This window comes from Nanorana parkeri, unplaced genomic scaffold, assembly GCF_000935625.1.
Source record: "Nanorana parkeri isolate BGI_ZX_2015 unplaced genomic scaffold, ASM93562v1 scaffold42, whole genome shotgun sequence".
Classification (NCBI taxonomy): Eukaryota; Metazoa; Chordata; class Amphibia; order Anura; family Dicroglossidae; genus Nanorana; species Nanorana parkeri.
This window is the reverse complement of record NW_017306310.1, coordinates 106052-117392: the sequence shown is the minus strand read 5'-3', so window position 1 is coordinate 117392 and position 11341 is coordinate 106052. Positions and strand designations below refer to the sequence as shown.

The window sequence follows — 11341 nt, the reverse complement described above, 5'->3', positions numbered from 1 at the left end:
GCCACCTAAATTAGGACCCGGAGACTGCCAGATGACCCCGCTCGGAGCGCCGCACACCGAGCAGCAGTGACGCGACGCTCGGCGAGGTAAGTAAGAAGACGCGCTGGCGCTGACTCGAGTATAAGCCGAGGGGGGCACTTTTCACCCAAAAAAATGGGCTGAAAATCTCGGCTTATACTCGAGTATATACGGTATATATATACACACATACACACTGATGCGACATGAACACAATGATACGTACAGTAAGATTTCCTGCTTCGTCAGGTACGTCAGTTCCTAAACAAAAGAAATCAAACAATTAATAAAATAATCCGGACAAATACAACACATAAAAGTGAACGCAGCATCTGACAAATCGCCGCCAGTTACTGGAACTCCAGACAAAACCGGTTTCCTTTTTTAAAGCTGAACTCCGGCCTTCCCTCTGGTCTAGCACAGTTGTCCCGGCTCCTCTCCTGGACTGTAATCGCTCCTCCAGACTGACCCAACAAGGCATTGTGATATTTGCATTACTTCTTCCAACAGCCAACCCATTGCTTCCACCCGGGATGTGTGGCTTCGATAGAAGTACTGAAGCAGGGTGTTGTGATGTTATCAGGAAGCTAAATACAGCACTCTGCTGCCCCTCCCACCAGCCACAATCTGCCTACATTACATAGAGAATCACAGACACCCAGTGGCGTTACTGGGGCTAAAATAAAGTCTGCAATAAAAGCGGAAGGATTTTATTTAGAAATGTCATTAGCATGTTGATGAGGGGAGAGAGCAGGGAAGGTGAAATATAAGCACATAAAACATCATCTTAAGTTTTGGGTAGAGTAGGAAAGGTTTAGAACCCCCGTAAGATTTCCACTAATACTATGTCTCCTGGTTACCATTATCACTAGGGATGCACCGATAACGGATCTTTGGTATTGAGTACCGATATTTTTTTTTTTGGGTACTCGCCAATACCAAATACCGGAAGTCCCATTAAGGAAGTTGGGCGGCGTGCAATGAATCGCTGCCCAGCTTCCTGATTAGCCGGCTCCATGCTCCCTCGTCACCAGGTGAAGAGAAAGCATGGAGCCGGTAAGCCAGCTCCATTCTCCTTGGTGAAGAGGGGCGTGTGATGACTTGCCGCCCGACTTCCTAATACAGGAAGTTCCGGTATCGGGAGCATTTGGGTGAGTACGAGTACTCGTCCAAATACTCGGCATCAGCACTGATACCGATACTAGTATCAATGCATCCCTAATTATCACTGTGACAGAAAGTGACTGGAAATCCCACATTTTACCCTTGTCACCAGAACAGGAGAAGAGGAACAGGACAGGAAGTGAAGGGACATTTCCCTGCTGGAGACAAAGATAGAAGCAAAAACCTAACAGAAGTCCAAACCTTGGGAGTTCAATTTGAATAAAATAAAACAAAGAAAAGTGACATTGAAATGATATTATTATAATATACAAAAGCCACAGCAATGAACGTTAAGCTTCGTCACAGATTGAACCTCATCGCAGTTATAAAATGTTATTTGTTTAGAGATGAGAGCGTACAAACATAGACTGCTCACTAACACTTACAGGGTTCCTCACTAACACTTACAGGGTTCCTCACTAAAGGGTGAAGAGTTTGGGAAGGCAGGAGAAGGGAACAATCTAGGACAACATAGCTGAGCTGGAAAGTGATCTGAATTAGAGAATATTTCCAGTTCAGCTATGTTGTCCTAGATTGTTCCCTTCTCCAAACTCTTCACCCTTCTGTGCATAATCCTGTAAATAAATAACTTCCTAACATTTCCTGCTACATTATGGACATAGTTAACTGCTTGGCGTCCTCCCCTCATATATAAAACAGACAGACGGCATGCTCCTCCCAGCCGATCACCGTAAATACATGGATTTTCCTGACACCAATACATGGCAGCATACAATGGGTATGGCTCCACCCCCAGCCCATTGTATGCTGCCATGTATTGGCGTCAGGAAAGGAAAATTACCGATAGGTAAGTATACAATTTTCCGTTTTCCTGACACCAATACATGGCAGCATACAATGGGCTGGGGGCGGAGCCATACCCATTGTATGCTGCCATGTATTGGCGTCAGGAAAGGAAAATTACCGATAGGCAAGTATACAATTTTCCGTTTTCTTATTCCTGCTCGCGCACGCCTCCATAAAACATGTTAATCAGCCAGCAACGCCCCCCACATGCACACGCTTATATGGCGAGTGGGAGCTTGTGCCCCTACATACACACACATACATAGAGACACACGTCAGGTGCGCCAAAATACAAAAAAGATGATTGGGCCACACGTTACATATCGCTGCAAACGTCGCAGTGAGAGCAATAATTCCAGGCCCATCAATCACTGATAACACCAAACTGATGAGCGGTAACAGCTTTTAAAGCGTCGCCTATGGGAAATTTAGGGTATGGTAGTTTTTTGCGATTACACGGGCTCACGCAATTTTAAGACTTAACATGTTTGGTGTCTATTTACCCGACGTGACCTTGTTTTTTATATTTTGCCAAATATTTGGGTAATGTTTGATAACGTAACGTAGGGAAAACAGTTTTGTTTTTTTCCCCAAAATGTGCAGTACTTTTTTCATTATAGTAAAAAATAAAAACCGCAGTGGTGATTAAATACCACCAAAAGAAAGCTCTATCTGTCCCCAAAATATGGTATTAAATTCATTTCAGTACAGCGTTGCATGACGGAATAAATGTCAGTCAAAGTACCGCAGCGCTGAAGGTTTGGCCATAGTTCTCTTTTAAAGGACCTCATGGGGGGGGAGGGGATACACAGACAATTCAGATGTATTGCGCTGTCCGGGAAGCCGCAGGTGTTCCATACAGCCGCCCATGGACATCAGTGACTATACGTTTGTAATTTATTAAACTCGAACATGCGTACGAATGTGCAGACTGCCTGCGTTAGTGTTCAGATGCATATATGTGGTTGTTATAGTACTAGTGAACACCTAGCGTACAGCCATTGATGTGTATGGGCAGCTGTACGGAGCACCTGTGGCTTCCCAGGCTACAAAATACATTGGAAGTTTACATGTTGGGCCCTTTGCACCGTGTACATAAAACCAGCATGGATGTGCGTATGTCACACCTTGGCATCCATTACAAAGTGTATTGTACTGTATGTTCACAACATGACATGGGCACTGACATGCATTGTGATGTCATTTCATTACACTGGCTTCCACTCGCCCAAAGGATCAAATTAAAAATATAAAGCCATCCACAACTCTGACCCCGTATACATCTCAAACTTTGTCTCAAAGTATCACCCTAACCGTCCCCTCCACTCTTCCAACCACCTCCTGCTCTCTAACTCCCTTGTCAACTCCTCCCATACTCCCCTCCAGGACTTCTCTAGAGTCTCTCCCATCCTATGGAACTCTTTACCCCAACCTGTCCTATCTCCCACTCTGACTGCCTTTAGGCGATCCCTTAAGACTCATCTCTTCAGTGCTACTTTGTAATTATAATGTCTTCCTTATATTGTAAAGCGCTGCGCAAACTGTTGGCGCTATATAAATCCTGTATAATAATAATAATAATAATAAATCCAGCCTAACATGAGGCAACTATGGCTGAGCTCAGCGTCAGATGCTGCCTGTCATCCTGATCCCACAGCTTCAATACCTCCAGACACTGATAAGGATTTCCTGTGCTGGGTCAGTAACTCAAACACTGAAACCAAAGTGTCAGCATGACAGCCAGGCAGGTAGCATTTTCTGGATTATGTCATATCAGGGTTGTATTTCTCACAACATGACAGGTTCACTTTAAAACTTCACAATGACTGTTGGAGCCAGAAGACTCCCAGTGACAGGAAGTTGTCAGGTTGCAGCCTACTACAAGGCCCAGCATGGCCGCCCAGAGACACACACGTACCTGATACTCATTGATCAGATCCTTAGACAGCTGGCTGGATGAGCCCCCCATACTGGACACCTCGAACACTTCACACCGCAACTTCTCCCGACTCCAACAACTTCAGCAACAACTTCCGTGTGTGACGTCACCGTCACTAGGGGAAACAAGCGATTTGCATGTCCCTGGGGGCCCCGCCCCAAATAGGTGTGAAGGTCGGCCCCTGCCCAAAGAAGGCGTGACCTGGGTGGGGGCTGTACCGTGTTTCTGTATTCAGGCTCTGATAGGACACTACAGTCTGGTGTGTGGAATGGAACGTACAGCTGTTGCTAAAGGTATACACAGTCACGTGACGTAAAAACCGGCCATGTGGAGGTAACAACCATCCGGCACATTGCCGGCGGAGGTTAAAACTAGTAGACTGTAATACATGTAGGTAATCTCTTATTAATTCCAGAAAGTTCGGCTACAAAGTTCCAGTGCGTGTTCCAGAAGGAAGACGGTGCAGTCGTTTAAAGGGTGGCGTGCATTTCTATGAATCGTTCTGTGTTAGTTTTAGGACACCCCTCGTTTGTGATGTTGGTATGTTCCTAGCAGGAAGTAAGAGGAAGATGACAGCTCTAGACTATGAATGGTGAGCCTCCACTCTTCTAACATACAGGTAACCCAGTTCTATGTTTATTCCTGGCTGCTCCTCGTAGACACAGTCACTGATTACTTAGATTAGACAGTCACAGTCATGTGTTTTACATGTTATACACAAATACATAGTATAATCAGACATGGTGAGAAGGGACTACAGCAGAGGTCAGCAACCCCCTGGGACATGTGCCAGGGATGGCACCTAATGCATTTTCTGCTGGTACGCCACAAAGCTTGTATGTGGGAGTTGTACAACTCAGGCATCTTTGCAGCTGAGTCGCAGCTTCTCTCTCTCTCTCTGCCATTTGATTGACAAGCCAGGAGGGAGACTAAGGTTGATTGGTCGGCTGGATTTAGCAGCGCCCCAGCCCACGGTTCTGCAAGGGGCGATCAGGGGACAAGGAGATTGGCTGAAGGAGAGCAAGGATGGTGCAGAATTAGCAGGAAGTAGCTCCCATGGGAGAGACACAAAGAAGCGGCTGCTGAGCCTCGAGGTTTTCAGCTGTGGGGTGGCTTTGGTGGGGGTCAATGTTCCTGTGAGGGCTATAATGGGGCTTTGTAAGTTTTATGAAGAGAGGGTGAGCGTCAGGTCCATTATACAGTATGACCTCTGTACACACCTGTCTGGCATTTTAATTCCAAAGACCAATAAAACGTCGGGCGTTTTCCTCAGGTAGGGGCCAACCTTGAGTTTTCCTGAACCTTGAAGGATGCTGTCATTGCAGCAGACCCAATCAGCTACGGCCAGGGCATTCCCTGTCCTGCAACTGCACATAAAGGGGCGGGATGCTGGTAACATCATTGACCTTATATGGCCATATTAGGTCAATGTCATTGACCAAGATATCACACGTTTCTAGCAACAGAGACCCCCCACCCCCATTTTGCCAAACTATGCACTACAAGGTTTTGGGGTGGACATTAGTTTCAGGCCACCTCTGAATTTAAGAGGTATGTGCTAGAATCTGCATTTCCTTTGAACTGTCATTTGAAGGACAACCGCACTTTTTGTACCCCCCTATAGTGGATTCCCCAAGGGTAAATACCTGCTGCCCCATTTCTGAGACTCATATGAATCAATGGGGACTGCAATACATATGCACAGGGACTGTTCTCAGGAGTGGGGCAGCAGAAAACATTTACTCATGGGAAACCCGGGATGGGGAAGGAGGGCCATAAAGGATAACTTCACTTTTAGAGCCCGTTTACACCAGATGTTAAAGGGTGCCCAGCACAGCATAAAACATCAGCTGTCTAAATTATTATTATACAGGATTTATATAGCGCACGCAGTTTGCAGAACTTTACAATATAAGGAAAACATTACAATCACAATACAATTCAAGACAAGATGGTAAGGAGGGCCCTGCCCGTGAGGGCTTACAATGGCTCTACTGATAATTTTGACTTGTGTTTTCCTTCTTTATGTATTCTTTATTTATAGAAATAAGAAAAGGTTTTAACATACACCAGAAGTAAAGTGACATACATGTAATCTTTTGGACACAGTATCCAAAATGTAACAAACGTAATAAGTCCACCATATAGAATGGTATAACACTAGATGGTAATAAAGACTGTGTGACAATCACAGTGTCCCATTGCGCAGTGATCATAAACAGAAAGGAGGGGACCAGAGGCCCTGTTTCCTATGTCTTAGTAGTTTATGGGTCAATAAAGGGGGTAAGTAATGGGCACTGGGTAGGATGTGTCATGCCGGGTATGTGGGCAAGCAGAAATGTGGTAGAAAAAAAAACGGGGGGGGAACGTGGTATAGGGGGGACACCTCTCCTCAATCTAGGGGCGCCCCTACACCATTTTTTCATAATTTGCTGTCTGAATTGCAAAGATGTTATGATCTGCTCCTTTAATAACATGAACACATATTTAATGCTGGACTTTAATAGTACTCAGTCTGACACATATGTTCGTTTAATTCATTTTGTTTTAATAAAGCAACTTAATTCCATAAAAAACATTTCTCATGTACATATACAATCCTGAAGATCAGATCACACAATCTTTACAAATCCTGAGGGATAACTCCCACATACACTGGGCTGGCATTTCCATGTGTTAGTCACTAAATCATAATTGTCCAATCCTTATCACAGAACAACATATTACATACCAGTACTCCCAGTGTCATGAGGGTAAAGTTTAACGTAATTCCAGAGACCTTTCTAGTCAGCTTCTTCTGGAGTCCCTCAGATAATCATAAAACATCATCTCTTAAAACAGTATTTAAGTTTGAACGAGATGGTCCCCCAAAACCATCACATAAACCTCCCTTCTTGTGGACATGAAAGATCCAAAGGGGGATAAGGGAGAGGATCTTCTAGCTATCCAAGGGGTCATGGATTTCCATTAAGATGCTGCTCAGTGAGCGGCCATATCCCAATAATCCCCCGGTACATCAAGAACTTCACCCTTTATAGATTAGGTCCACTTTCCTTGTTCTAAATATTATAGCACAGAGGACTATGGGTGATGACCCCACAGGAGTCATGAACGTTTGACAGGAGAATTGGAGCCTTTTGAATATTGTATACCTTATCTGCACTGTAATTTTATATTGTATATGTTCATGAGAGGTTTTCATGAAATTACATTTTTGTTTAATAAAATGAAATAAATGAACATATGTGTCAGATTGAGGCAGGTTGAAGTCCAGCTTTGAATCTGTGTTCATGTTGTAATATATTTTGCTGTGGTACTACACCCTCAAATATTAACAATGTACTTTTGCTCCCTTAATAAAACATGACACACTAACAATCATTTTGTCTTAATAGGCAATAAAAGCAAAATTACAGGGAAAGATTTCAAACCATGGAGCTGAAATGCACATCCGGTCCTAATGGAAGAACCATGGAAGAATATAAATATTCTAATGCAGATTTTAAAATACCGGGCATCACTTGGCAGAAAAGAAGAGAATATGCAGACAATCAAGACTTCCTTTCTGCCTTTGATAAAGCCCTGAGATGTAAATGGGCAGAGAAAATGGAGCAGGGGCTCTTCCGCTACCCGCTGTGGAGCTTGCAGACAAGGATCTTGCCAGGGAGAGTGAAATATGTCGCACAGCTGAACATCAAGAGAGGTATAGAGAGGAGAAAACCTCAGGACATTAGGAGTATCCAAGAGAAATTCAATCCCAGCCAATTCAATTTTAGTAAAATTAGGTCGGAGGAAACTTTGTTTGAAATGGTTAGATCACCTCCAGGAAAGGCTGCTGAAAATGAAGATGCATGTCTACAGAATAATCATGTAGTCCCGGATAGGTTTGTAGACTCCAGGTTGAAGAAAGGTTGGCATAGCCGAACTCTTGTTGTGATTAATGTCAGCCCTCTGGAATTTGGACACGTTTTATTTATTCCAGAACCAACTCTTTGTCTAAATCAGATCCTGATTCCAGATCTAGCTCTTTTTGGGATGGAGTCCATACTTCTTAGCGGCCACCCTGGCTTCCGAGTTGGCTTTAACAGCCTGGGTGGATTTGCCTCAGTGAACCATTTGCACTTACATGGGTTTTATCTGGATGAAGAGCTTCTGATAGAATCAGCATCCTGCAAGCCTTTGTGTCCCAAAACTAACTTCTACCTCCTGACTGACTTCCCTGCTCCTGGGTTCTTGTTTTACACAGATGGGGAAGACTTGGTATCTCTATCTCAGAGAGTGTGCAGAGTTACAGACTATCTTGTAGATAGAAATATTGCACATAACATCTTTTTAACCAGGGGTTGTGACCCAGGGAATACAGGCTGTCCTGAGTCCAGAGAAGGGATCCGTGTGGTGATCTGGGCAAGAAAGTCGTGTTTTGGCTCCAAAGAGGAATCGGCATTTAATGTTGCACTTTGTGAACTTGCAGGCCACCTACCATTCAAGAATCAAGAAGACTTTATTAATATGTCAGAGGAGTCTGTTATTGCCATCATTAAGGAGTACCTCTTCTCAGATGAGGAGTTCAGGATTTTATGTATGGAGTTAGCTGAACATTTAACATCCTGAACTTATGGAGAAACTCATCCCTTAAAATATTATTTTTCCAGTGTTCTGGGCTCCGGTTTATGATGACTTTACATGGGTAGGTTTTTTTTTTGGCCACTGGACTGAAGTGTTAAAGCTGAAATCCAGGCAAATGCCTAAATACACAGATACAATATGTATAAGTGAACTATTTGACTGTCAAAGAATTTGTATGTCTGTCCATCCAGATCTAAGATATAAAAAAAGAACTCCAGGTAGAAAAAAAAAGCAGGGAAGTGTCTTGCCTTGCTGTGCCTGTGTGTTTGTGGATAGACGCACAGCTTACTAGCACACACAAGGGTGGCTCCATAGGACCCTGCAAAAACAGGATATCAGGGCCAGTGCTCAGGGGACAAGCTGATTCTCCAGAATCTAATGTAAAACATCAAGGAGCGGCATCCATTGCAAGTGAAATCATCAGCATTTAAAATATCTTTAAAACATTTTGACTTGAACCACTTCCTGTCTGGCCGTTGTAATTAAACAGCCGGACAGTGTCTTCTTGAATGCAGGTGGGCATTTTAAAAAGTCCTTTTCCTGCTACTGCAGCAACAAACTGCCTGCAGTTTGAACAGCCGGCGATGGCTGTTTATATACAAACATTCGGGCGGCTACAGAACTGCCCATGCGCTTGTATGATTAGTGCAAATGTGCGGCGCCCCATCCGCCGACACCTATTCTGGGTTTCGCTGTACGGGACCAGCACGGCGGCTCTCTGAACGGAGATTGGAGGGAGATCAGCACACGATTTCCCGCTGATCTCCTCTCCGGTGTCTGAATGCAGAAGTTATGTGTATTACTATCACTGGATATTTGCTATCACATAGGGGGATTTTTAGTCCCCTATGCGATAGCAATAAAGTTACCGTATTTTGCGGTCCATAAGATGCACCGGACCATAGGACGCAGGGAGGTCCGGCGCGCCTTATGGAGCACTCGACAGACTGTAGCTTCTGTCACAGCTTCTATGACAGAAGCTGCAGTTAGTGACCGCTGAGACAGGTGGCGCTGTGATCACACAGAGCAGACGAAGAACTTCCGTTCTTCGTCTGCTCTATGGTAATCTCGATCGTCGCCGCTGCTCGGTTTTAATACGAGTGATCTCATTAGATCATTCGTATTAAACGAGCAGTGGCTCCTACTGCTGAACTCGATCGCCGCCGCCGCTGCTCGGCTTTAATACGAGCGACCTCCTTAGATCACTCGTATTAAAGCCGAGCAGTGGCTCCTACTACTCGCCCGGCGCCCGAAACTGCACGTCTCAGGCGTCGGGATTCGCTCCATAAGACGCAGGCACATTTTCCCCCTCCTTTTGGGGGGAAAAAAGTGCGTCTTATGGAGCGAAAAATACGGTAAGTGAAAAAAAATGTAACTAATGTTACGTATCACTGTGGATGTCGGAGTGTGAGCAATAATTCCAGGCCCATCAATCACTGATAACATTAAAGTGATAAGTGATAGAAGCTTTTAAAGCGTCACCTATGGCCATTTTTAGGTATGGTAGTTTTTCCCATTTTAGCAGGCACGTGCAAATTTAAATTTGTTGTCTATTTACCCGACGTGACCCCATCTTTTATATTTTACCAAAAATCTGATTAATAATAAACATTTCATAACATACGTAGGGAAAGCAGTTTTTTTTCAGAATTTTTGTTACTTTTTTCTTTATATTGTAAAAAATAAAAACCGCAGTGGTGATTAAATACCACCAAAAGAAAGCTCTGTCTGTCCCCAAAAAATTATATAAAATTAATTTCAGTACAGCATTGCATGATTGAATAAATGCCAGTCAGTCAAAGTACCTGAAGTAGCGCTGAATACTGACAAATAACATCCCAGTCTTCAAGTGGTTAAAAAGAAAGCCGATGTGCCCATTACACCACAAATTCTGCCTTTTCTTGTATTTTGTGGCCACTCATATCTACTTTTTACTGTAATATGAATCTACAGACTTGCTCATTAATTATTAAGAGTTTTCAGAATGCTGATTTGCCTTTTATTAAAGCTGAACTCCAGCCTTACCTTCAGTCTTGCACATTTGTATAGGCTCCTCTCCTGTACTGAAATTGCTTACTCTGATTTCATACAATTCACAACCAGACTAAAAGATTACAAAGCCCACCAGCAGTTTGGAGTCCCCAGTAAGGATTAATATTCCACAAAGAGTGGCACCAGTTGGTGGGACTCAACAAACCTTCTAAACCTGACAAATTTAATTTAAATCTCTGTACATTTCTAATTAAAGGTTCTGGATCGGAGAGACAGAGCAGTCAGCGCTGGATCGGAGTGACGTCACACCGCTGGAGGGACAGATGGAAAGAAGAGGAAGATCGGAAAAAGAGACATCATTTAAGGTAAGTGCTAACATTTACATTGGGGGGAGGGAATTTTTTTTGCCTTTAATGTCACTTTAAGTATGACCACTATGCTTACCCATAAAAAACCGGGGTACGCAAAAAAAAAAAAAGCCACTAGTGGTGAAGGTGGTTCGGTTGGAGGGTGTTCCATGCACACGCTCAGTTTACTGTGCCTTTGCCTGCTCCTGTGGAGTGATCTCCCCGCCGCCTCCCAGATAGTTCCAGCTCTGACATAACAGCCAGAAGGCACCAAGGAGACTGAGATGGAGAGAGAGGGTGAGGGTAAATACCACCTGCATGCATGCTGGGGCCTGGGGGGGGCGTGGGTCCCAGTGGGGGCTGGAAACATAACAGGCATGGAGGCTACTGTAGTACTTCATATATCACACAATAAGGCTTTTAATTTAACTCTTAGTGTATGATTTAT

General features: G+C 44.0%; 2 protein-coding genes across 2 annotated transcripts in view; one reads left to right on the top strand and one right to left on the bottom strand.

Annotated features, from left to right (window-relative positions):
- The window catches only part of CIB1 (calcium and integrin binding 1), a 16604-nt gene extending 12576 nt beyond the window's left edge, over positions 1–4028 (bottom strand). Inside the window, exons 1-2 of the mRNA XM_018571714.1 lie at positions 3908–4028; positions 245–279 (exon numbers count right to left, since the gene is read on the bottom strand). Coding sequence (XP_018427216.1) covers positions 245–279; positions 3908–3958 — 86 coding nt within the window. The 5' untranslated portion in view covers positions 3959–4028. The remainder of the gene's footprint in view (positions 1–244; positions 280–3907) is intronic.
- A 473-nt stretch (positions 4029–4501) lies between these two features.
- On the top strand, positions 4502–8546 carry GDPGP1 (GDP-D-glucose phosphorylase 1). Its single transcript, XM_018571782.1, has 2 exons — positions 4502–4547; positions 7324–8546. The coding sequence occupies exon 2, from the start codon at positions 7361–7363 to the stop codon at positions 8537–8539; it is 1179 nt and encodes a 392-aa protein (XP_018427284.1). The 5' UTR covers positions 4502–4547; positions 7324–7360; the 3' UTR covers positions 8540–8546.
- The last annotated feature ends 2795 nt before the right edge of the window (positions 8547–11341 follow it).

Coding starts and splice junctions, on each gene's coding strand:
- GDPGP1 (XM_018571782.1), top strand. CDS start 7,361: ATGGAGCTGAAATGCACATCCGGTCCTAATGGAAGAACCATGGAAGAA.